The following is a 27,108-nucleotide window of genomic DNA, read 5'->3' on the forward strand; positions in this document are numbered from 1 at the left end:
CTGCCCACGCATACCCAAGTGCTCTATCCGTGCCTGTTTCTCATCGCAGGCTGTGATCAAGGCCCCACATGCCCTGCAGTGCTGAGGGATTTGATGCAGCATCCGCCTTTTTTTAACCAAATGGTTCACAGGTTCTTTTATCATATGTATTGCTCTACCTTAAACTTTGTTATAAAGATGGTAGGGTTAATCAACAGCTTCAATTACTCTGAAGTGTTGCCAGTGGATGCAGATGGGTGCTGCAGCTGAGGTGACGAAGATACAGTACATACGGATTGATTTTTCTCTTTGTTCACAGTAACCCAGAACTGGCTCAGGTGTACCTGTTAATTTTGAGCTCTGCCTGGTTTTGACAAGGTTACAGGAACTGTAATTACAATTCTGATCAATGTGATAGTTTCCATTTGTCTCCACGTACTGTGTTAGATTTGAAACTTCATATGGGCAATATATGTCAGTGTGACTAACATATCACATTTTTTGACAGCAAGACTGTGTCTTGCTGCCTGAGGTCTCTTGAATGGCATTTAATGTTTTCTCCATAAACCCCAAATTCCTCTCCACCCTCTATCAAAAATATTTTTGTGTCTAATACTCAACAAAACCTGCTCCAAAACAACTCAGCATAAAGCTAAGTGATTTGGAGAAATGATGTTACTGAGTAAATGTAAGAACAGTTAATAAACATCCCATTTGTACTGCACATTATTGTACGTCACAGAATATTCTGAGCTGGAAGGGACTCACAAGGATCATTGAATCCAGCTCTTAGCACTGCACAGGACACCCCAACAGCCCCACCGTGGGCCTGAGTGCTTTGTCCGAATGCTTCTTAAATTCTGTCAGGTTTGATGTTGTGACCACTTCTGTGGGGAGCCTTTTCCAGTACCCAAACACCCCCTGGGTAAAGAAACTTTTCCTGATATCCATCCTAAACCTCCCCTGACACAGCTTTGTGCTGTTCCCTTGGGTCCTGGCACTGGTCACCAGAGGGAAGAGATGCCCCTCCACTTCCCCTTGTGAGGAAGCTGTAGACTGCAATGAGGTCGCCTCTCAGTCTCCTGTAGGCTAAACAGAAAATCTGGAACTTCAATCCCCTGACAAGGGAAGTCCATTTTTTCCATGCCAAACAAGGGTCAGATTTGTTGAGTAATATGGTGGTGTGCATGATGACAGGGTTGTTTGTGTAAAGTCCACAATGGTAAGGGTACTTGGCTGTTGTGCTGTAGAATTGGACTTCTGTGCTTTGAGGTTTCAGGACCTGATTAAAGAATCATAAAGGTGGGAGTGTGTGTGCCCATCCCATCCTTATTTTGATCCATTGTCACAGCCCTGATGTTTCCTACAATACATCACTGAGCATGTGGCACTTACTGTTTGTTACACCCTTATGCAAGATCTTTTTCAAAGCAATCAAAGTTTATAAAAACAAAAATAAAATGTGCATGTCTCCTCAGAGGAGTAGTCCTGTGTGCTACGTGCAGACGCTGTGCAACTTGTTTTTGAATGCGGCAAATTTTCTGTAGCTCCCTGTGGGAAGGGAGTATTTGATCTGAATGGTTTGTAACTCATTTCTTGCAATTGAGAAATGAGATGCTGCAATGTGCTGTTAATTTCAGTATCTCTTTTAGTGCAAAGCAAATCATTGCAGTTAATTTTTGGGAGGGCCTGGTGCAAATGGATTTCAAAATAACTTGTCTTCTGATGCAGAGCAGAGTTTCTTTAATGCTTCTTTTCCTTCTGAGTTGATTTTACAGTCCTTTTAATCACATTGTTCTCTGCTATCCTGAAGAAAAAAAACAGCACCTCTGAAAACATGGAAATTGGCTGTGTTCGTAGTTCATCACTTGCTTGATGGTGTTTCTTTGGCTTTTAGCATTCTCTTTATTTGTATTGCCTCTTCTGCCAGCATGTGTTTTGACAGAGCAGGGGCTTTCTGTGTATGTACAGCACCTGACACCTGTGGTGTGGGCTCAGGAGGAAGATGAGTAATGAGCAGTTGTATGAACACAGGTTGTCTGTGACTTCATTTATACCAGTCAGAGGATTTTTATGGGTCAGATGTATATTACCAGTTAGTCTCATTCATCTCCCTGCATGTGAGGGATGTGCAGATATTGTCCTGAAACAGGGTTCCCAACAGATGTGTGAGTTTTTAGAAAAATTCAGAAACTTTTATTATCTGTGTATGTGCCTTATTTATATTTGTTAAGCTGAAAGTGCAATAAATTCAACTTTTTGCTTCTGGCAGTAACCTGTACTATAATACACTAGAGGAGGTGCTGGGACTCCTGGACTAGGCAGTGGTGCACCTTTTCTTTCAGCCATGCAGAACTCTTGGTTAAAAAAGGAGAGAGAGACATGAACAAACGGGCATAAGGAACATTTATGGTTTTGCATCCTCTTACCTGCTTTTAGAAAGTGACCCGTGAGAGGCAGCATTTGAACTTGCTTTTATAGAAGTTGGGACCAGGGGTGGCCACATCAAGGATTGAGAGTTGTTTGTTAAGTAGCCGTGTTTTCTTACAAGGGATGGCCTTGTGGTGTTCACACAAATAATATAAACTGAGGAAAAAATATTTGATGGAACAAATAGAACTGCTGAGACAGTCACTACAGCAAGTACAGCTGCAAGTCCTCAGCATGTATGTTAATCCAAGGAACAGCACACGTGTACCAGAGAACCTGGGCAAATTTATTTTACTGTGACATGTTGTAGTGCAACAGCTCTTCCCCAGCTGTGCTTTATTTGAAGCTTGAGATTTCTGTGGAGATTAGGAATGTTCAGTTGGATGATTTTAAGGGTTAGTTTCAATCCAGCTGTTAAGGATGATAACTACTGTAAGGAAAAACAAATGTATCATGTACTGGGACCAGCATTTTTGATGAGACACATCTTTGTTGATGAGATTGACAGTGGGATTGAGTGTTCCTGCAGCAGGTTTGATGATGTCACCCAGCTGGGTGGTGCAGTCACCATGCTGGAGGGGAGCAATGCCCTCCAGAGGGACTTTGACAGGTTTGGGAGGTGGGACTGTGTGAACCAGGGAGACCTTATTGCACCTTGAGTACCAAAAGGGGTCTGCAAGAGAGTTGGACAAGGACTTTTGACAAGGGCATATAGTGACAGGACAAGGGAAAATGGCTTCAGTAAAGAGGGCAGGGTTAGATGAGATACAGGTCAGAACATTTTTTTACTGTGTGTTGAGAACAGATTTTCCAGAGAAGTTGTGGTTGCCCCTCCCTGGATCAGTTCAAGGGCAGGTTGGATGGAGCCCTGAGCAACCTGGTCTAGTGGGTGGTGTCCCTGGCCGTGGCAGGGGGGTTAGAGCAGATGATCTGTAAGGGCCCTAACAACCCAAAGCATTCTGTGATTTTCTGTGCAACAGACAGGTGGGTCCAGGCTTGGAGAGGAGGCACACCTGCCATATTGCACTGGCCTGTCCATTACACAACAGTCTTTAGGACAACTAGCTATCTATTTCAAACCTAGCAAATGGGTGTTTCTTCCCCTTCACAAAAAGTCTGAAATGAGTTACTTTGGAGCTTTTCTTCCCATTTATTTTGTTCCTCAAAGGTTTTACCATCAAGGCATTTGGGGCATAGCTGGCTGCTCTGGTTTCTTATCCCTCTGCCTCCCGACAACCTGCTTGCTCAGGCAGTTGGTTTGTGTACACTGAAATTCTTGCCTTTTCCAAGCAGCTGCAGTATCTTTCTGTAAACATCTCAGAGGAGGGGGGATTGACATGCAGCAAAGGCTGAAAGATGGTGCGGAAGAGAGCTTCTGCATGTCTGCCTAGACACTGAGGTTCAAGCAACAGGGTATAGCTGGGAACGTACTTAGTCACAAGTAGTTTATTTTTTAGGGACATATGCTTTCTTGATCCATATACTCTTGTGTGAGTGTTAACAATTTATACAACTACTGAATATTTGCTACATTAAGTGTGTATTGGGCTGGCTTATCCTGTGACATACCCAGAACAAGGATTTTTGATATCTCTTAAGAGTACTCCTTTTGGACCTGGCAGGATGCCAAGAGCTGCACAATAAGGGTTGTGAGGTTCTAAATGTGGAAGGAGTTGTGCAGTGCTGCATGAAACACAATTGACTGAACAAATGTTGGAGTACAAGAAGTCTGTGTAATTACAGGCTTAGTGCTGGTTAATACCTAACAGAGGGTGATATTCAGTGGAGGTTGCTGCTTCCTTCCCAAGTTCTGAGTGTGCATGAACAGAACCCAAATCTTTGTGATGAAATACCTGAGAAGCTATTTTTTTTTTAAGTACAGAAGTTGCAAGAGTTGATGTAGTATACTTGTGAATCTGTAAACAGCATCTTCTGTAGCATAGCAGTCTATGTGTTTTCAACTTCTGAAGAACATTTTTAAGGTTCATGGTCTACCCAAAGACAGTGTGGTCTTGAAGATAAGCAGGGAGCAAAATAGGAACTATATCTAAAAAAGCTTTTTGTTCTACTTCAGAGCGTGCAAAGATGAGTACAGAGAAATTTGAGTTAGTATCATAAAGAGGCTACTCTTCAGAATAAAGTATAGGCTACATATATAGAAATGCATTTTCCTTTTCAAGGGTACATTTTCAATTTGAAAATTATGTCTGCCTTGATACTGTAAGGTGCCAGGCACTGCTTTGTTTGCTGGGATCTATGCTGACCTTTCAGGACATTGATTGACTTCTTCCTGCTGGGATGAGATAGCTTGAATGCCAAGATGTTTGGAAGGATTGGAGACAAAATGTCTGGTAGCTTTGTGGCTAAGACCATAGCAGCTTTCATCTTCAAAGTGTTCTCTGTGTGACTTGGCTCCAAAGAATGGCTCCCATTTTACAGAAAGGCAAGCTATGGCTGCAGGTTTAGTGACTTCTACTCCCTCCCCCCAGGACAAGAAGAAATTGGGTGCATCTACAACAAGGAGTTAATGAGGGAATGTTGTTTAAGCCCCCAGTATGATAGGTTTCTATCTTCACATATGCACTACTTTTTACTGATTAAGATGTGTTGTTGTTCACCCCTGCGATAACCCGGTGTTGGCAGGCAGAAGAGATGACATCTAAAAATGACTGATAAATTCTCAACAGAAGTGTCCCGAGCTCCTCTCCTGTAGCTGAAGCTACAGGATCTCTCTCAGTTTTTAGTGGAGAAGCCTGATTGGAACATCCTAACCATAAGCTGGTTGATCATGAGGCATTTGTGTCTTGTGGGATTTTGTGTGAGCTCTGTACTTTTCACTCTTCTGGTCAACAGCCATAAGTGATAGGTAGTTGATTTGAATTCTAGGATGCTAGCTGGAGTAGTCATCCTTTAACAAACCATTCTTGCAGGAATGAGCTTGTGTTGGTGTGTAAAATGCTGCTGATGAGCGTGTAACTAGAGACACTTGGCTCATGGTACAGAAAGGTTCACATTTGTTCTCGTTTTTTTCTTCCACATAAACTGCCACCATGCTTCTCATCCGAACATGAGATGCATCTTTCGTTTTTTTTTGCCGCAGAAGTCACGTGTATGCTTTGTAATGTCTCTGAAGCCCCCTTATGGAGGCATAATTTAGAATTTTTTTGTTAATAAAGCTATATTTGGGATGTCTCCTATCAATACCATTCATGAGCAAACCACATGGATGCTCATTGCCCATGAGTAAATCACGGGTCTAATTTGGAGCTTGAAAGGGATTATTTATCTTCCCATGAGTAAAATTGAAATAAGCATACTTCCACTTCACTGTCTGTCATGAGGCAAAGGTCAATAAGCATTAAAAACTTGGCTACCTGGCTGCTGCCTTTCTCCCAGTAGGTACTTTTCTGGTCAAATCAAGTGCTTGTTAGTAGTTTGAGTCGTGGAAACTGTTATGACTGCTTGTGGGATGGAGATTGTGTTGAGTGGATGGTCAGAAATTAGGGTTTCTGCTTGCTTGGAAAGAAGTGGTGAGACCCCAGTGGTGTTTGTGACATTACCAACACAGGGCTGTTGGCTTGAGGCTGTCCTATGTAGGTATTAACTTGACTGACTGCCTCCTGGTATTTTAATTATCTTCGTTTTGATCCAGCTGAAATATTGTGGGTTTAGAAAATAGCTGCTGAGTATGTACAGTGGCCACTTAATGATTGAGTGGATGAAAGGCAGTATTGATGAGTCTCTGAGGAGAAGTCTGCTATTCAGGCTTGCAAACTTGTTCAGACTTGCAGTGAAGAATGTGGAACTAAATGCTTCCTCTGGAAGACTACTTAATGTCCAGCTTTTTTAATGTGGCATGGGATAAAAGGTCTCTAGATGCTGTGGCTAGTTGTTTCCCACCGCCCCTCATGTCTTTTGAGTAACTTCCTATGTTTAGAGAAGGAGAGACTGTATGTTTATGCATGATGTATTTTCTCACAGTATGAGTCTAACTTTTGTTTGCTAATTACCCAATCTTGGATTTAAACCATGAAGTGGCTGCTTTGGAGCTGAGTTTCTTCATCTTATAAACCATGAAACTGAGCTGTGGACAGCACAGATTTGACGTGGTCCCTGTTGACATAGAAGGAGGCTCATGAGTTGGATTTGTAAGCCAGGATGAGTTTTCACAGGTCCTTGCTGTACTACATATTGGTGTCACAACCATAGAGCAGCTGGTATCCTCCACTGGGGATGTTTAAGCATGGGCTAACTGGAAGCATTATTATAATACTAATTAAAGACTCCAGAGCTCTGGCAACAGACTAGTACCAGACTTAGGTTCCCTCCCCCTTTAAATGGTTAGTGAGATCTAATAAAAATGTGTGTTCTTGCAAAGTAGTGCTGCATTTCAATGCTGCAGCTAAGGGAATTGAGCATTCCTTAGAATTCTTCAGGTGATTTGAGAATGTAGAAAAAATGGGTATCTGTGGTGGTGTTGTTGTTTGGGTTTTTTACCCCAGTGGTGTGAATACCTTTTCTGGACTTTCTTGACTGGATTTTATTATTGATTTTTTTCGTGTTATTATTTGTTTTCTTTATTGTTCTAATGTACTATTTAAACGAAAAACTAAACAGTTTTGAAAATACTAAGCATGTGGTTCTGTGATACATAAAATAAATACCCAGTTGACAGTTTTTTTAAAAAGCGTATGAGATGTCTTCAGCGGTGTTTTGTTGCATAATTTTCAATATTCTGATAATGTATGTCCTTGAAAAGCAAAGCTTGGCGTGCCTGTTTATACTATGCATGCTGAGGGAAACTAGTTTCTAATCCTGCCATTCCCTAAACAAGAGGCAGAAATAATGGAAGTTAATGTATGGATACAAGACTATGATTTTAATTACGCCTGCTTTCTTTCCTGAAGGGTAGTTACTGCTTAAATGACATCTTGCTCTGATCTTTGATGTGCTTTTCCTTTCACCTGCATGCACTGTTGTCTCTCAGACCCTGAGTCTGTATCTGTTTGCTCCTCTGCTCAGTAATGTATGTGGTCAGCTCTTGCTGTGAAATCCCATGAAGTTCATGTCTTTTGTTGTTGATGCCTTTTCACTCCAGGCCCAGCACAAGTTGAGTCACTTTTGCTGATGGAGCTAAGCTCAAACTTCCCCTATGCACAGCAATACCTTTAGCTTAGAAAGACAGATGGGACTTTGAATTCAGCTGGTCCCTTTCCTTGTCTTGTGGGAGTTTTTCTGCGAGACCTCTATGCAAATGGGTTACTCTTCCTGAAGGAGTTCTGGTGAAAGGAAGCTCCCTGACCTTTCAGAATAGCCTGTTACCTGGTCTTATAGTTGAATGGGTTGTGCAATCTGAAACTTCTCTGCTGAAGCCAAACTGATTGTCTCTTGTCCTGCATCACTGGAAAAGAGATGATGGACAGCATCAGGCTACAGGATGCTCCTGAAATCAGTATTGGAACTTGGCTAGCTGAGTTCTCATTCTGAACATAAGAAATAGGGAGTAGATAGGGTCATTTTAGATTGGACACAAATTGATTTATTTTACAGTGAAGGTGGTGAGACAGTGAAGAAGGTTGCCCAGAACAGTGGATTCTCCATCATTGGAAGTGTTCATGTTCAGTTTGGATGGGGCTGAGAACAACCTGATTTAGTAAAAGATATTCCTCCTCGTGGCAGGAGGCTTGGACTAGATGATCGTTAAACGTCTCTTCTAACTTAAGCTGTTCTGTGATTCTGTGTATTTGAAAACCAAAGGAGTAATGGAATAGATTTTGTGTACACCTCTGTGTCATTATAAAGAATGAAGTTTCTCTTGCCAGTAAAATTCCTGTTTCAGTGTGTTGAAAGATTTGAGACTTTAGATGCAGCTTAGAAACATTAATGAGACAGGCTCTTGATGCTTTTCAGAGTAGAAAGAGGCAAAGCTAAGCAGAGTTTTTTGGATGGAGAAGAGCAAGATGATGCTGATTCTGTTCTCACCTTTATGTTACAAGACCTTTTGTGACTTCTTAAGGGTCTAGGCAGTCCTGTCCATGAGTCACGGACTTGTTTAAATGAGTGGATTGTACAAAGGAGGATGTGGTAGTGTTTGGTAGCACTTTGTAGCTCTTGCAGTTATGGACGGCTTAGTGCTCTTTCACCCAATTGACTATTGATTCTTCTAGAAAAGAGGACAAACTTCCAGTGCCAAATGTTACCTGAGAAGGAAAACTGCCTGTAAACTGTTGTGTCTTCCACTGTGTCAAGACATCTGTGGCTGGAAACTGCTTTTTTTTTTTTTTTTTCCTTTTTGCTCCCACTCCTTTTTCTTTCAGACTCTTATTGTTTTCCTGTACTCTTCCCCTCCACTCTTTCCTGGTTTTGTTTGTTAAATAACTCTGGAAAAGTGGTAGCCTCTATGTGCAAACCATACTTGCTGATTGCCATTTGTTATGTGTAACATCTGTGACCTTGTGTGGCGTTTTGCACAATAAAGTCTCTGCTACTTGGAGGTAGTGTAGTGAATGCCACAGAAATGAGACATTCATGATAATCCTTGTGATTCTGTTATCTGGTAAAAATACAAAAAGAAATCTTTTGTTTCTAGCATAATTTACTTTGGAGGGGTAGGAGGACACATGCACATGCCAAGTTACAATTTTTGTTCCAAAACCAGATCTATGGCATTTGGATGTGTTTGGGGACTCAACTTTTTAGCTTATCATAGCTGAACAACAACACAGAGGTGGAGAAGTTCTAGCTCCTGTAGCCTGTGTAGTTGTTTTCTTTTTCATTTCATTGAAGTCCTGCAGTTAGTCATTGTTAGTACTTTCCTGGAAGGCATACAGCTCTTGGTTTGATAACCTTTGAGATAAAACCAAGGCACTGCTCTCACCTGGTTCCTCTCTCTGTTACCTCTCTAGCTGAAACAGCCAAAATTAGATTCTGGATTTGCTTTACTGAAGAGCAGCTCCCTGTCTCTTTCCCCCAGCCCCAGAAGTTTAGATGGGTTGTTGCTGTGAACAAGATTCCAGACTGTTTCTGCTGCCTTTGTACTTGATGTCCCAGCAAGAGCTGGTAATAGGGCTGCAAAGCCTTTCTGATAAATGAAAGCACTTAACACTGTCAAGGGTTTTTTGAAGATGGAATGAGTCTTGTCTGTGGGAATTGGGGTGCATGGAAATAAATTAATAAAGTAAGCATCTTTTGGCTTAATGGGAAAAGAAGACTCATAACTTCTTTATGGAAAAAAAAAAGAGTGAGAGAAAAGAGAGTGAGAGAACATTTTAAAACTGTCAGGGCTGCTGATACTTAAGTTATAATCTTAGATACAACAATCTGGGTTCCTATTCTTGCCATTAGATGTCATCAATAACAGTTTCAATAAATATCCTTTGCTGCAAGTCTACCCTTCCTTTTTTGAGCAATCATTTGAGTTTCTTGTGTGTGTGTGTCTCTTCTCACTCCTGGTGTGGGATCACTGGCCTGAAAGGAAGGGGAAAACTATCTTCCGTAAATCTTTTGTAGAGTTGTTTATGTAGGGGGATTGTGCTGGTTCACCAAAATAAAAAAAATCTCCCCCCAAGACTTAACTGCATCTTGGTGATAATTTTCTGCTCTTCCCTGGTGTGGTGGGCTTACCTTGGCTAGCTGCTTTTTATCTCTCCTTCCTCAACGGGATGGGGGAGAAAATAGTAAGAAAAAGCTCAATGATTGAGACAGAGACACAGAAATCACTTACTAGTTATTGTCACGAGCAAATCAGACCTGAATGGAGAAGATGAAATTTACTGCCAGTTAAAATAGATGTGAATGGTGAGGAAGGTGGACAAAAATCTGCCCATGTCCGTGGGTCTGGGTGTCAGATGGGATTTCACTGAAGGATGATGGCTCGCCCTTTTCCCCGTGGCAGTCCAGGAGCTGTGGCTTTGGAGGACTCTGCCCAGCTCTGGTGTTGGTGTCTGGCGCTTCAGACGCGCTTGCTGTCCCTGCGGGGAGGTTGTTCCATGTCCCTAACTGCGGACCTGCGTGACAGCCTGTCACCTGCGTGACAGGCACGAGGCACCAGTTTGTTTCTCAGCCCTGAGGCAGAAAGGTGTTTTCCTTGTTTTCCCTGCCTGAGTTTGGCACAGCTTAGCTGGAGCTGGGCTGTGAGATCAGGTGACTAATCACCTATAAGCCCACTAATTAAGCAATGGGGTAGGATAATGGCATGCTGCGGCTTACTGGTGACATGCTGGGCGCGCAGCTGAGCTCCACTGAGGAGCTCCAGGGGCCTTGGTGCCATGGAGTGTCATGGGGGAAACACCCATTCCGTGGAGGACAGGTCAAATTTCTTCCTTCGATGACTAAGAATTACTGAGCACAAAGTTATCTTTGGGGAAATAGTCCTTGGATTAATCCTTTAACAATTTTAAAGAAAATTATTTAAACAAACCCTCGCTGTAATTGATCCCTGGATTAATCCATGAGGAGCTAAATGGGAATTTGTGACCCAGGATCCTGCCGTGGCTCTTCCCTAAATGTGGCTGCACCTGGGGGAGGCCTCCTGCTTTCACAGATAACACCAGGCCTGAGTAACCCTGACATTTAAAAGGGGAAAAATTAGTTTCTTTATCAGCCAGCTGAAATTGGAAATTGCAGGGGAAGCAGGGGAAGCTCTGGGAGAGGCAGCATTAAAAATACTGTGTTACTATTCTTCAGAAGAGGCTTTATGTTGCAAAAGCTTGTCTTGGACAAAGACATCAAATTCCATCTGCTGTTTCTTTGTGTTTAAATTGAGAAAGTAATACGTGTTGAATCAAGCATGTGTATTTTTCACCACTGTTAACATTTCTCTTGATGCTGCTTTGACAACAGCAAGAACAGTTGCTGGAGGTGAGACACAGCAGGGCTGCCGTGCTCCAGGTGGCGCAGGAAGAGGTCTTGGGGAAGGAGCTGCTGCCCAGGGCACTGGTGCTGTGTGGATTTACAGCACCGGTTTGATTCCTGCCATCTCCTTGGTTTGTCCCCACAGGCATCACTTAGATGGCTTCCTTGCTTCCTAGGTGCTGGAGTTGGAATAAACCCCTGGTTATTTGGTCTTCTGAAGTGGTGGTATGTGTTGAGCACTTTTGCTGTATGTAGGAATGAAGGGGGTTTCAGTTTCAGCAGGGATGTGGTGATGGAAATGTTCTTTGGAAAAGCTGAAAGGAATGATGCAATTCAATGTATGACTTCATGATCTGAGGGAGAGATGAGCTTGTGGATGTGGCTTCAGCAGTGAGAAGTGAGAGCAAATTATTCTGGAACCCAGATGAAGTACATGCCTCTTACTTTCAGCTGAGTGCGAGAGCAAGATATGGCAAGGTGAGCAGATAATATAGGACTTCATATCACTAATGTAAAAGTGCTGGAAGGTTTTCTTTAAAAATGCAAAAACAAGCAAAAAAAGAACTCAAACAAAATCCACCAGCGATAGTATTAATTCAGTGACATTAAAAACCCCCAAAAGCTCAAGTTTTCTACTGTCTGAAATGAGAACAAATGCTCTTTGCCACTCTATAGGGAGCCCAGGTATACAAACTGCATTGATTTCTACCAAACAAATACAGCAAACAATTAAATAAAGTGAGCTCTTACTTGAGCAGGCTTGGTTGAGGAAAACAGTATTTTTATAGACAAGAACTAAATAGTTGTGGAAATGTTTGACTTTTCCAGTTTTGCTTTCCAGGCTGACCACAAACTAAATAAAAAAGGGGGTTTCTTCTTGAGCTGTGGTTTGATAGGAGTGCCTTAAGCTTGCCTGGGAAGCAGCTAAACGAAGGGTTGGTGTCAGTCTACTGCGTGCCATCAGGTGTGTTTAGCTGGGTAATACACCAGTGAGATGGAAACATAATCAGGTGCCTTTGGTATCCTCTGCTTGCCGGCTTGCATTTTGCTGGAGAATCCTGTAAAGCCTTGGGCTGTGCTGGTGATTGTCCAGGCTTTCAGGGCTCCTGGCATGCACATGCATAATGCATGCATGCGTGCAGGTGACAATGAAAGATGGGGTTCAGAGTAGGGATTGCAGTAAGACTAATAGGTTTAAGGAAATAGCATTTTTTGCCTCTTTTAAATAATTGGGTTTCTTTGATTTTTAAAATGTCTGACAATTTTTTGCTTAGCACAAAGCACTTTATATTCTAGGTCTTGCCACCCAGATAACTGCTATTTTTGCTTTTCCCTTCTGCATTTGCCACTGGTTCTGTCATGTGTAGGTTATAACAAGGTTTTATGAACACCTGCTTTGCATTGTTTCGGGTTCTTTCCTTTTTTTTTTTTTTTTTTTTTTTTTCCTTTTAGCAAAAACCCCACAAGCTTTGCTGAAGAAGAGAGAGTAGAGTACCAGTAGGCTTCCAAGCAGGTGTCTGAGAGCTGCCTTGCCAAGGTGTACTGAGGGGCTGGAATTTGTCTGACAGCTTTTGGGGAAGGGCCTGTCTTTGCCCTGAAAACAAAACACTGTCTCTCACGGCAGTGTGGGCTGTGGATTTTGGTTTACTTACAAAAATCAGATCAGTTAATAAGGGCGGACTGAGTTTGCTACAAGCAACTGCACTTGCTTGAAACCTCTTCCAGTCAGAGCTGGGGTAATGTTAGCCTTGAGGATCTGCCTTATCTGGGTTTTATTGTGTTGTTGCTCTGGTAACAGCAAGTCTTATACCTTTATTAAAGGAAGCAGGGACATTTTATTTTACTCTCTAGACTCCAGTCAAAGGGAAATTTTGAGGTTTCTTTCTACCACATTTTTGATCTTAGCAGAAAATTCATACTTGCTCTGCAGAGAGCAATTTCAGAGCAGAGAGCAATTTTTAGTTTTAACTTTGGCAAATAAAGATCAGGACTTGCAAGAATACTTTGTGTCCATATTCTAAGTACAACTTTGGGTTTTAATCCAGTCTTAAAAAATGGGGAAAATTCTAAAGGAAACTTGAAGTCAGGAAGAATTAAACCTTCTTAAGCACTTTGTATGCACTCAATGCTATGCTGTGTTATCAGCTTCAATTCAGAAATTGTCTCCAAGGCTTTTGACTGTTTTGGAAACAGGTCTTGTAGTGCAAAGCTGGCTGTTGGGAGAGCTGGTTGTCTTGAGCTGTCACTGTGCTTTTCTGTGTGCAATTACAGAGTTATATTGAGGCAGTGCTTGAGGTGGTGTCTTGGTCAAGTCACACTTTTATTGTACAGGCTCTGAATCTGGAAAAAACACAGATGGATCAGTTGGTGAAGAAGAATAACTCTGATGCTGCCTTTGGTTTTGGGAGCTTCTCTGTACATGCTGTGGCAATATACTACTACCCTGCTTTGAATGGGCTTGGTTTTTGCTGTATCCATCCAAAGGAAGGCATTTCTTTTTGTTGCTTCAGTTCAAATCCCTTTTGCCCAGTGTTTCTGTTCAGAAAAACTGTAAAGCCTCATCAGAGGACTACTATTTCATCTGGATTCAGAAGCAGTCAATTTTGGTGTTCATGGCTTAGGATTTACTACAGTTTTAGTTATTGTTTTATATCTAGTTTAATTTGATCTATAGTATTAAAATCAGAATGCTCCAGTCAAGTGTTCATTGTTGTATTTTGTTTTTTTCTTGCAGGGAAGTTATCCAGTGTGGGAAGATTTTATCAATAAAGCTGGGAAACTGCAGTCTCAGCTTCGGTAAGTTTTATGTTATACAGTCAAGATCCCCTACAGTTCCTTGGATGTGCAAACATTAAGATTAAATGCAGCTTTTGCAAGGATAATTTTCTAAGCACATTCTAGTAAAAATGTGCATATTTCTTAGTCAACGCTTGCATGTAATTTTTTAAATACTACTACTGGTGTCTTAATGTATTTAGGAAAATTCACAATATGCCACCAGCTATACATAATAAATATAAAATGAGCTGAATTTCATGGCTATTGATGAAAAATTGAAAGAGTTTATTGTTGTTTACTGAACACACATGTGGAGCTAGGTCTATGATGCCCTTTTTATTAGTGTAGAATAAAAAGGCGTTATGTTGGAAGAGGGCTCAAAATATTAAAAAGTTTTTGGTAGCCTTAACAGCATTTTCTTCTGACTTAAAAATGAAGGGAATTGCTTTCCTGGATTGCTTTGCATTGGTGATTATTAAAACTTAAAGTTTTGGGGCATACTTTGAAAACGGTATTCTGGATTTTTTAGTATATGGCAGAAGTATCACACTCAGACCAATTCTACCTCTAGAATTCATTCATTTGTAAAATTTGTTTCTGCTGATACAAACACAAGCTCCATTTCCTCAGAACTCTCCCTAAACCACAGTCTCCTCTCTGCTCTGCAAAGCACCAGTTTTTGTCTGCAGCAGCTGTAGTGGTAACAGGTTATTGGCAGTCTGGTTTGTGGTTCTGTGTTGCATTGTGAACCATTCCCAAAGAAGCTGGGGTTTGCTTCATTTGCCCTTAACAGCTGGAATATGCTGTCTACTACACTGTGCCTTACATGCCACACTTGCGTGTGGTTTTTTTCCTTCTCCAGCAATGATGTCACAGTGAATATGGAAGATGTAGAAGAAGAAGAGAAAGAGGAGAAATGGAGAACTTTCCTGGCCTTTTGTACCTTTCAAACACAGGCCTTCTGGGATGGCATGAGGCATAGTTTTGTTTATTTCCCAGTCCTGTGGTTTTGCATTCAGTCAGTGCAGTGCTACAGGAACATGCAGGCAGGCAGCTGGAAAGCCTGTGTTCGAGGATTTGCTGTTTGTTTCTAGCAAATGTGAGCCTTTTGCTGCTGTTTCATTTCTGTGTGCTCTGATAAAGGACAGCAGATATGATTTGAGCTGGAGCCAGGTCTTTCTGGATCTTGTTACTGAGGAAATGGCACTTTGTTTTTAGCAATATAATTAATAATTAACAACATAGTACATGAATAACAGTGTGACCCACAAGTTTGAAAGATGAGCATCACAAACAGTGTTAAGGAAAATTTTAGAAAAGATTTTCTGGTTCCAGGGCCCAATATTGCTAGCTAGCTGCCAGGGTGGGGATTTGCCCTCCTTTTAATCTCCTGGGCATGTGGAGAGTCCTTATGCATTTGCTTGGTCCTCTCACGCCTGGGGTGTTTTTTTCAGTGTGTGTTCAAATCTTTTGTGCTTGTCAGTAGGCCATTTACTACATTGCCAGTTATGTCCTCTGTACCTTGAGCATGTTTGGAGCGAGACTTGCATAAAATCTGACCTAATTAAGCAGTCCTGTGGTCTTTCTGGCCAAGGATCAGCTTCCCTGCAGGTCTACTGGGTTTTTTGAGGCTACGAAGGAGCTCTTGAAACAAAGTGAATGTGATAGTCCCTGTTCTGGATTTTGCTTGAAAAGGCTGACTGCCACCATCAGGAGAGAAAATCAGGGTTACTGTTAGAAAAGATGTGCAGGAACAGAACCATGAGGTAACTGTGGAGAGGGCACAATTGTAGAGCCCTGGCCTACTTTCTCTTTAATTGGGTCAACCAGACTATAAACCTTCAGAAATTGGGACTGACCTGTGGTGTTCAGAGCTCTGGGGTGTGCTTATCTAGAACAAACGAGTCTGGAAAACTGTAACTCACATTTACTGTCCACTTGAAGAGATGTGTGGTCTATGGGTGCTTTCCAAACGTGGAGGAAGATTAGGCAAGCGAGGTTGACACTTTGGATTGTGAAGTCTGAGGTTGCTGATACACCTCTCAGGAAAGGTCCTGCTTGGAGGAGCACTAGATCAGAAAGGGGTTTTGGTAATTTTGGGGGCTTGGGGGTTGATGGTTTTTGTGGGTTTGAGTTGTTTTGTTTTTTTTCTTGAAATTGAGGGGTTTTTTTTCCTTTTTTCCCACTTTTTCATTTGTCCAAGAACTCCAGGCCAGTCTGATTTCAAAAAAATTTTCTGTTTCAAGGGATGCTCATGCTCCCCACATGAAAAATGCAGGAAATTGTTTGGCTAGGATCCAAGATAAAAGGAATTTCCTGCATGTTTATTCTTAAAATATGCATGTTCCCTGAAAATAGCAGTGGCTATAATTTGTTCACTAATGGGTGAAGTATAATGTGTGTTAGATTTGTTTTTCATGTTTGACTGCTTAATATTAGTTCATCAGAGGAAATCAGCTAGAAGGAGGGTGGCTGTGCTCTTTTGAAACAGCACCTGTCCTGTGCGATTCTCAGCATGGAATTAGCGTGGCTGCCTCCAAGTCCATAGTGCTAACACAAAGCAAGGAAGGGATTAAGAAATGAAGGAGGGAAAAGGCTAAGTTCAGATATAAAAGAATATTTTTGTGGCCTCTGCAAGTTCACAGTGTTATTCTTTATAAGCCTAAATGTTTTTGGCAGTAATTAAATAGGCATCAATGAGACACTGCTAATGTTTTGTTATCTGTATGCATTTCAGGACTACAGTAGTAGCAGCTGCTGCCTTTTTGGATGCCTTTCAGAAAGTGGCTGACATGGCTACTAATACACGTGGTAAGCAGATGTGTCAATATTGAGTTTAACAGAATGCTGTGTGGTTTATACCATTTGTCGTAATAAAAAGAAGTCTTGTTACATTGACAAGCAGATCTGTGAGACATCTGTTAGGTGGACTTGCACTTTGAAAAAGTGGCACGTGAAAATGGAAGTTGTCTTTACTGAAAAAAAATGCTAGAAACCTGTAATTTAAATGTGTCATCAATCATGTGAGCACTTCTTAATTACCATTTGAATTATACGTTGATGAATAATATTTTAGAAAGCAAGATTTACAGAAATCTGTGTTCACTGACGCCTCTGTACCTTGTGTAAATGTAAAAGGCTTGATACTCAGCTGGAATAAATAACTGTAGGGCTGCTGGAGACAGAGCAGATACTGGCTGATGCTGTGTAATACCAGTAATGATGACAGTGACCTGTACTTATATCTTTGAGCAAAGACTTTGCTTGTGCTTCCCCCTTAAGTCTGACGTTCTTGGTCAAACTGAATTTTCCTGGCTGTGGGCTTCTCTGGGTAGCAGTCTCAGCTTATTGGTGAGTATGGAGAGCCAAAATAATGCAGCTGGCATTCTTTCCAGACTGCTGAGTTAGAAGGAGACAAAAGGCTGCTTCTCTCTGATTGCTGGATGCCCAGTGACCAAGGCATTGTGTGCAGATGTCCCTGCAGTGGTGTAGGGCATTTCCCATGGTCACTGTCCTTGGACTGCTGGTGAAAAGTAAATCCAGAGTGCAGATAAATCACTACTGAGGGAGCAGCTCTTGGTCACCTCTAGCCCTAAAGATTTTGTTGCATTTTTTAAAGTCCTAATGTGCTGTTGGCATTTGACTTGGAGAGTAAGAAAGTAGTATTGCTGACATGAAGGGTGTTCAAGCTCAGTCAGACTTCCCTTACCTCTGGCTAACAGGAGGAGTAGCAGTTGCTGGAGTGAATTCCAAGTCATAGAATGACAAGAGGGAAGAATACTTCTTTTTCCTGTCTAAAGCTAATATTTACATTCTGATAAGAAGTTCCTCATTATATGCATACCTACTATAAATTATAGGTAATCTACTCACATAAAATAATAAACATGGCAGAAAGTGGAATAAACTAATGATGAGACCTAGGGAAGAACTTAACTTGGATTTCTAACATGTCCTTCCTTCAAGCATATTCTCTTTTCTTTCTACTGCCTTCCCCAAGGGGAAACAAAGTAAACTACGAAAATCCTTGAGATTTGTCTTCTAGCTATGCTGGCAGGCTTATAGGACTTGCATTGAGATGCCAGAATGACTGAAACTTTTCCCACTCTCAAACAAAAATGGCCTGTGTGGGTTTTTGAAGGGTATTCTACACTTTCTGCTGTGTCGTGTCTTGTCTCTTATCTCTCCGAACGCATCCTTTACAAAAGGAGCTCTGTGAATCCAGGCATGCCAAATTTGTATAGCTCCTCTGTTCTGTCTTCTGCCTTCTCTAACTGAAAGGATAGAAGAGAATTTTGCTTTTATTTTTAGAAAGTGATGTTCTGGGCAATGAATCAAAACTCCAAGTTAGCTGGTGGTTCTGATCTGCCACCCAACCCAACTTCCATTTGTGCCCATTCAGGTTTATCCCTGAGGTTGCACCTTGGTCCTTTAACAAATACTGATCATTCTGCCTTGCTGTGTACAGGGATAAACACCTGTCCCCAGGGAAGGTGATGGCAAAAATAAAATTGTGACTGAGGGCACAATTCAGTAAATATGTATTTTGCCATCAGTTTAAGGAATTCTATTCCAAAACTGAAACAGAACAGACTTAATATTTTTTTTCTCTGATGTGGGAATTTTAACAGGCTCTCAGTTTTCCCTTTGAGTGGTTACCTAAAGTGAAAAATTCTCTCCTAAATTTTGCTTGTTACTTACCCAGTTTATAGAATTAGGTATCCAATTGTGTAATCAAACATCTGGCTGTGTTTCACACTGTTTAGAGGGTTAACAGATAAACCAAAGTTTACAGTTAACAGATTAACCAAAGTCAGACAAAGTCATGGTCAGTTCCTGGGGATATATGAGACTTGAGTAGCACTTCTCATGACAAAGGCAGGGAGGTTGGTGTATTTTACGTCATGAGGCTGGTTTATCATTGCATGAGCCAAATGCTTCTACTGGGAGCTAACTGTATGTGAAAATGCTGAAGCAGGTGCCTGCTCTGGACAGTCTTAGTTCCTTGTAGGGTGACTGAAGTGTTGTGAAGCTGGTGCTGCCTTTAATTGCTTGTAGTTCTATAGAAAGTAGCCTGTTATTTTAAGATTCATTGATCTAGCTGATGGAAGTGTTTTATCAATCAACAGAACAACTCTGGCTACTCTTTAATCTGTGTGCAGCAGCATTTACTTTGAAAGAAGAAAAAGTGTTTGCCTGAATATACATATCCACACACATGCAAGGGGAGACAATCTCCTTTCAGTCACCAAGTGTTCAAGAATGAGAGCCTATTTCCATCATTGCCAATTCGTGTTCCGACTGGTAGCCTCACCTTGTGTGCCATTACTGCTGTTCCCAAGCACTGACTTTGCTCTTATGGTGCATCATTCTCTCTGTGACATTTACTTCCTTCTAATCCTGCAGTGGTAGCGATGTTAATCTTCACATTCCCATCTGGAGCTCAGATAGAAGGCATAATTGGAGCTCTGCCTGTGGTAAAACCTAGGATTGTGTGAGTCAGATAACATGTACTTTGGTGTATTTTCTTCCCTTTGTAGCTTCTAAAGTAGGAAAAGCCCTGAACGTGAAGTACCTGATGTTTTGTGGTGACTCAGTACACAAATTAATTCCCAACCAGCTCATTTCAGCTTTTGCTTCCTCCTTCGCTGTCTCTCCATTTAGATGTGCATCCACCCAAAGTTGTCTCTTTTTTCCTCAGTTTAGTTCCCTCAGTTCAATGCTTTGATTTTAGAATGACAAGGGAAAACACAGGGAAATTAGTTCTGATGCATGTATCACCAAAATTTTAGATTTCTGTGGGTCTAGTCATCTAAGAATCATCATTTGAATGGGGGAGATTGTTAAGTTATGCTGCTAATTTAAAGTAATGCTATCTGTATAGCAGTGTGTGCTCTTTTTGCTGGTATCAGAGATTTTTGAAAACAAAATTTCTTCAGATGTTTTGATTTTTCATCTCTGACAAAATAGAGACATCTATGTAGCAGTTTTTGTTATTCAAGCTGCATCTGTTTGGCATACAGCCCAGAAGAACTTGGTAGTATGCGGTGGAATCTGTATTATCTCCCACTGTGATCATTAAAAAGAACGCTTACAAAATATTAAATGAATGAGGTACTTCAGAGTACCTTTAAATCCTTAATATGCCCTAAATAGTGTAATAATAACTCTTGAATACCTTAAAAGTGACGTTTCCGTTTGGGAGATGTGTGCTCGTGAGTTTTAGTTCAGGCTTTTCTTACATGGCTTATTTCTGCCAATATTTGAGATTCTGAATGTTTTTACCTCCACCAGTTCTAGCTGATGCATGGAAGAAATTTTAATCAAATTTCATTTTATTTCTTTGTACTTTATTATTTGTGCAATAAAAAGATAATCCCCTATGAAGGCAAGAACTGCGCATCCCAAATACTGTGTGTTTATATGTGATATATTTTTAAGTTGGCTTTCAACAGTATGTAAAAGGGCATGTGTAAATTGCTTTGCTTTTTGTATGCTAGTTTACTTCTGCCTCTGCTGCATTTGAATGTCCTTTGTAGATAAGTACTGGAGCTCAGGAACTTGAAAAAGTAGGTGTGAAAATTAACTATCCTCCTTGTGTTATGAGGGAGATTAATGTGAAGATATGCACGCTTCTTCTGTATCCACTTAATACACCATCAGCAGCTTCCGTGGATAAAACCCTGCCCCAATCTTGCCTACCTGCATAAGCACAGGTGTAAATTAAAATTTATGGAAAGATGATCTAAAAGCTTTGATTTACCCAAGCTTAAAATTGATCTTCAAAGTGAGATTGTTAATGAGGCAGCTGATACTCAAGTCTTGTGGGTTTTTATTTTTCATTCATATTGAAGGGTTTTGCATATACATAGGTGTGCTTGATATTAGCAGATTAGTTAAATCAGTTTAAGAGGGTGTCAGTATATCACACAGCTTTCTCTGGCCAGTTGGATTCCATGGATTGTAATGCTGTTTGAAGTTCCCTCTTGGCAAGTGCTACTAGATGTATGTTTTCCCTGCCTTTGGTAATTCTGACATCTAGTATGTTTTCCATCTCTTTCATTTTACAGATGTCTGAGAGGATTTTAAGGCAATGCAGAGTTACAGGAAATTCCACTTGAGTAGGAGACCCTTTCTGCTGGATTGATGGTTTTGAGATCAGGGAGGATACTGTGGGTAGTCAGCCAGCTACCAAGGGGCACTGAGTAGATTTGGAAGCAAAACTCAGTCTGTGTGTTCTGGTTTGAAAGCAAAACCAATGAGAAACTCCAAGTCAGAAATACAATTTATTAGGAAAAAAGAAAAGAAACAAAATACATGCAATAATACAAAAGAAAAACCACTGACGGAGTCAGAATACAACCTGATGCCCTTTCGCTCAGGGCGCTGGTAGCAGTCCAAATTGGAGTGGCTGCAGTCCTCCTGGAATGGCAGATGTGGTTCTGTTGGAGCAGTGATCCTGTAGAAGGGTGTAGTCTTCCTCTGAAGGTCCAGAGGAAAACCCCAGCTGTTCCTCTTGGGAACCAGTGGAAAGGCTGCCTCTGATGTCCCCAAAACCCAGATTATATCCAGTTAGGAATGCTTGGCTCCTCCCTCTGGGCGGAGCATCTCACAATGGGATGTTATAGTTCTTATCAGTCATGCAGTGACATTCAGTAGCCCATTATCAGCAGATGTCTCCCCTGAGAGAGGATTGGTTGTGAAAGAGATAAGGAAAACTGCTCACTTAACAGAAGACAACTGCCATACAGATGGGAAATGGAATACATCTTGTTTCTCAATCTGGGACACTAGCTGCATGGCATGCAGCACCAGCAGGGACCAAAATCAGCATAGTAATTTTAATGTTATCCTTTTGCGGGGCCGGATATATCATTGTGGAGGAAGTGCTTCATTAAATTTCAACAGCACACAAAAATGTAAATATGGTTTAACACTTTTACTTATAAATTTAAATTTGATTAATATTTGTGTCTACATCAGGTAGCTCTTCTGTGGCACTTCTCAGTAACTGCTCTTCATGTTTAATAAGGCTGCTTAAAATAGTACCTTTGCTGCAGATTGGTGTTCCTGGACAGACTCTGCATCCATGTTGTTCCAGGTAGTGTGTAAGTACCCCTTCAGACAGTCCTTAGTCTGGGTGATCCTTTTTATTTTGGCCAGGATCTATTTTGTATGTATTGAAGTGGTTTTCCAAGGTGCCAAGCTGCACAAAGTGTTGCAGGGCTGGAATTATCTGTGGTCTCCCAAATAAGTGTACTTAGGCCTCCTGAACCAGGATCTCGCTCACTGCAAATACAGCAGAGTGTGACCCAAGGTATGGTAGGGTCTTGGTGCTACAGCAAAATGTAATGGGACAATACTGAAAGGTGTTTTTTATTGTTTTATTTATTTTCATGGAGGGAGGAAAAAAAGATGGAACAGAAGTGAAGCTTGGGGAGGAGAAAGACATCACAATCTACAGCAGTGGACATACAGCTGTATAACAGTTTTGAAATAGACTGCTTTGCTCCTGGCTATGGACTGGGGAGATGTGGTAGTGATCTGTGCCTAATTTCAGAGTGAAAACAAAGCTGGTCACTAGAGGAAAAGCATTCTCATTGGCCAGTCCCTTTGTTTGACTCCTCTTTAATTTCAGATGTTCACATTCAAGTAGCAAAACCTTTGTTTAAACTTCCTGTCAGTTAAGATAAGACTTTGTCATAAGTACTTATTCCTCCTGTGGAGTCTCTGAAGAAAAATAACACAGTCCAGACTTCGTGGATTTTCATATATAAAATAATCAGGAAGACAAGTCTTCCATTATGTTTTCATGAAGATGATGCAAAATGCAGGACCAAATTCAGAATCACTGGCAGATAATTTTGAAGCTGGATGAATATTATATATCTGTTGCGTTTGGAGAAGTGGGACTTGGATATTCTGCTTACAACAGCTAAAACTACAAATCACAAAGGCCATGTTGTGTTATTCGCTGTTTCTGTGTTCCCATCTCACTCTAGACCAGTAGCAAATGTCAGTCCATGTTTGTCAACAACTGTGTTGCCCTGAGAACTCCGCTTCTGATGTGAGCCCGTTTGGCTGGAGCAGTCAAAATGGGGTGAACATCTAAAATGCTCAAACACAAGAGAAGTGGTTTGGTTGTTAATGAGTAGATTTTATAGTTAGGGGCTTGAAAGGGCTGTTAGGGGCTTGAAAGGGCTGCACTGCAGGTAGAACATAGCCATTGTCTTCTCTTTGGATGAATGCAGGCATTGCAGCATAAAAAATATTATTTGTTTATGACTTATTTTTTTCCTTGAGGTCAAGACTAAATCTAGCTCAGGGTCATTGACTGCATTTGTGCTGATTCGTCCCTACCTAAGGAGTAATATTCAGGGCAATAGACAAAAATAATTGCTATAATAACTTACATAGTCAGATGTCCCTTTGTACAGTGCAGAGAGTGACTCAGGAGTGGAGTTTGCATTTGCCCTACAACCCAGTATTTTTTTGAGCTTGCTGAGGCTGAGGTGCTTACTAAGAGGCTGAAATGTAGTTAGGAAAGGGAGTAAAGCCACCAGGTAATTGTGTGTGCTAAATAGAAAATTTGAATGCAAGACCAGCTTCTATGAGGGGAAAAAAAGAAAAGGTGAGGGAGGAAGAAGCAAACAAACTTCTTTAGTAGCTCGTCCAAGAAGTGGGCTGATGTGTTAAGATAGGAGTGGCTGGACTTCTTTCACATGACTGAATGTAAGTCTGCTCACTGTTATCTGAATTGGAAATCTTTGGGAGTGTGGGGAGGGGGAACAGCTGTTAATTTTTCAGATACTTGGTCGTGGTTCTTTCTCTCTCCTTACTTATACAGCTGTGTTGCTTTTAGGAGGGTAGAATATCAGATCCTGATTTTTCTGCAGGCTTGGGATGGATGGATTGATTGTTGTTTCCAGCTACATGATGAATTTATATCTCTGTGGGCATCTTCACACAGAGCTTCTACACTTCAGTAACTAAAGACTGGTTTTGTAGCTGTAGAGAATTTTCTTAGTCTTGGCAACAGAATGAAACTTCTAATGTCTTAATCATCCAGTTTGGGAAGTAATGAGGATAAATTGTAAGTGGCTCTAGGATTTCCTTCAGATGATTTATTAGTTTAGAATCAAAGATGCAAAAGCATCCTTTTGATGATGGGATGTGGATTTGAAAGTGGAGGCTGAGGTTTTGGTTGGCGGTTGGTTTTCCCAGTGTAGCACATGTTTCTGTGGTGGGAGATCCCCTTTCAGACTAATTCAAGCAGCCTTTTGAAGTGATAAATTACTAGTTGGCACATAGTTACAATCCTGTAGTAATCACAACGAGAGAGTTGTTGCAGCTCTTATTTATTTTTAATCTGTCACCAGCTGGGTAACAAAGGTAGCTGAAGATCTGTTCACATTGAGTTTTATTTAGTATCTTTTTTATTTGTCATATGAGAGAAAGGGAAGTTCAGTGTCATGGGAAGGGAATTATAAAATCAATTCAGACTAAAAAAGGTTTTTCTGAAGTAGGGCAGTGCTTTTTGCCTCATGGACCTTGCCCATAACAACCTGTGGAGGCTGCAGAGCAGTTGCTGAGCTTCTGTGGCATTGTGCTTTGTGCCTCACAGCTGCAGGTTTGGGGGTTGTCCTTTTGTTGGTCACCTCAGTGGTGGCTTTCTAGAAGACATGTGTTGGTGAAGTATCAGATTTGGTGCTGTTAGCTGGCTTCTTGCAAACTCACCAGACCTCTAGGGATGTGAGTGTGGACCTGACCGGAGTCCTGCAGTTAACGTCATTGCGCCCCAGTCCACAAGCCCTTGAACCACTTGTGAAAGTTCCTTTGTATCAGCAAGGCAATTTGTGCAAAGGCTGTGATATAAAATATGTGCTTGCACTTGGGGTGTCTTCTCCAATTCCCTCAGTCTATTCTTGCCCTGGCTGTACAAAAATTGTTGGTTTCTAGTGACATGAGAGAGCTATACAAAAAGTGAAATTACAAGGTGCAGCAGACTAATTGCGAATGGAGTGTCCATAACAATGGACTCCATCTAATCATTAACAAAAGCAGTAACAAAAGTAATTTTCAGAAACAGCAGTGACATTTGCATTGTCTAACAGGTTTTTTTTCTCTTCATAATTCAGGCTGCCTCCCAGAAGGATGCTCTTCCACACATTTTTGTAGGTGTCAGGACTGTAGATTGTTATGTGTTCACTCTGTGTGTGTCCATGCAAACTAGTGTTCTACTGCCAGGTGATGTACTCGGCGATATGATTCATCTCATGTTTGCATACCTGCTGCTTCTCGGGAAGCAGTGCATGTTCATGGTAATAATGAGGTCTTGCTTAAAAATAGACCAGCTTCCTTCATTTTCGTGTCCTTCTGTTTGCTTGATGATTTGTCGGGTGTTGCCAGCACAAATGTTTGTCCCTGTTGCTGTGCAAGCTGTTCACCCCTTCCCTCCTCCCTTCATGTTCGTTTGCTTCAGTGAAGCAGTTCCCTGCTCTTTTCTTCCCTGGTTGGTGTAAAACCTGCCCTGTTAAGGCTTATAGGCTCATTTAGAAAGATGGGGAAGAGTCCTCACTGGTTCTTGAATTTCAGTAGAAAATTAAGGTCTGCCTGGGACAAGAAGTGCATTGTGCTGTGTGTCTTCCTCTTCTACTCCCACGCATGATGGAGTCCAACCTGTAGAACTACTTCTGGAAAGTTAAAATAATATTACCTCACTGTTTCATTTCAGGGCTCAGAGTCCTCCCTCTTGTCTTTGTGCTTTCTACAACAGTTTTTTTCTACAGATTAATCTGTGACCTGCCCTCCATTCAGGTTGTTTTTTTGGACAGGGTGGAGAAGGAAAGGAAGATGGGCTGTTTCCAAAGAAGCCCAGGGTTGTGACCTGACAGTACTTCCTATAAATGTTTGGACTGTCTGTACTTATATACATGCTTAAATCTTCCTACTGCTTTGCAGTTGGTGCTTGTTTTGTTGTTTTCACATGGGCTTCTTGTATATAAAAATGAGTAGGTTTTCCAGTCTAATGAAGCCAATGAAAAATGCTACCACCTTTCCAGCATCTATCCCAACACAATCTTTGTGGAAACCACTTCAAAACTAGGAGCAGTGGCTATTGTGTGTGTGGGCACGTTCATCTGCAGTGTCGTGGGGTAGAAGAGGTCTGGGTTTGTACAATCAGCCCCTGCAATTGTTGTGAAATTCTCCTCTCCCGCAGCATTTATTACTATGTAAAATTGAAATCTGCATGATTTCCTGCTGTGAGCGCCTGTGCCGAGGGACTGGTTTCTATAGTAACTAATATCAAGGAGCTGGCTGGGACTTCAGTTTGGAGCGGTATTTGAGCCTGTTTTGCAGTTCGATGCAACCCTGTGTGAGTTCTTGATGGATGGCAAACAAGCAGTCAGGTTTGTGGCTGCCATTACTACGGTAGTGGTGCTGTGCACCTCTGCATGTACACTGGGGGCTAAAAATAGGCATTTTGAAAAATGGAGTAGGAGGTGAGCAGGGGGGATGTCTTTTTCTCTAACACCACTCCCCTCCCTTGGCTGAGCTGCCAGATGGAAACACTGAAGAATACATAAATGAGTGTTTGTCCTGGAGTCACTTCAGCCCACCCCAAAGTGACAGATATGCCTGGGAACTGGGTCCATTTTCTCTCAAGAGTAACAGCCATTGATACTGCCATTACTCTGTTTTGAAGCAGAGCTGGTGTTTGTTCTGCTGAGCATGATAAATAGCATTATTAATGTGTTTTTGTCTGCAGGACCAGCTTCTTCCCTTACTTAGTCCCAGACACACCTGCTTAATGTATTTGGGTTTTCAGGGTTAAACAGTGGTGGGAGTGTTGAAGCTTGGCTTGTAGAGGCTGTAGGCTTTCAAGGTGCCAGGCAATACGCAAGCCTGATTTGCACCATTTGCAATTAGTCCAGAAAGGCATAGTGGGGTCAGGTGCATGAAAATGAATCTTCTATTTATTCTGTCTTCACTTTTAAAGTTTGAATAATGTGATGGAGGTGAGAAAGGATGCAGAACAGTGCTTGCTGTCCAGACAAGTCCTCTAAG

General features: G+C 41.4%; 1 protein-coding gene across 20 annotated transcripts in view; it reads left to right on the forward strand.

Annotated features, from left to right (window-relative positions):
• Window positions 1–27,108, forward strand: part of MTSS1 (MTSS I-BAR domain containing 1) — a 127,420-nt gene that overhangs the window by 2,887 nt on the left and 97,425 nt on the right. For 11 of the 20 annotated variants that reach the window (XM_068181374.1, XM_068181366.1, XM_068181383.1 and 8 more), the window contains 2 exons: window positions 13,997–14,058; window positions 16,778–16,851. In XM_068181374.1, coding sequence (XP_068037475.1) covers window positions 13,997–14,058; window positions 16,778–16,851 — 136 coding nt within the window. Of the gene's footprint in view, window positions 1–10,588; window positions 10,718–13,996; window positions 14,059–16,777; window positions 16,852–27,108 lie in introns of those variants that run through there. The other 9 variants (XM_068181346.1, XM_068181338.1, XM_068181415.1 and 6 more) reach the window with 1 other exon arrangement.

This window comes from Anomalospiza imberbis, chromosome 1 (genome assembly GCF_031753505.1).
Source record: "Anomalospiza imberbis isolate Cuckoo-Finch-1a 21T00152 chromosome 1, ASM3175350v1, whole genome shotgun sequence".
Classification (NCBI taxonomy): domain Eukaryota; kingdom Metazoa; phylum Chordata; class Aves; order Passeriformes; family Viduidae; genus Anomalospiza; species Anomalospiza imberbis.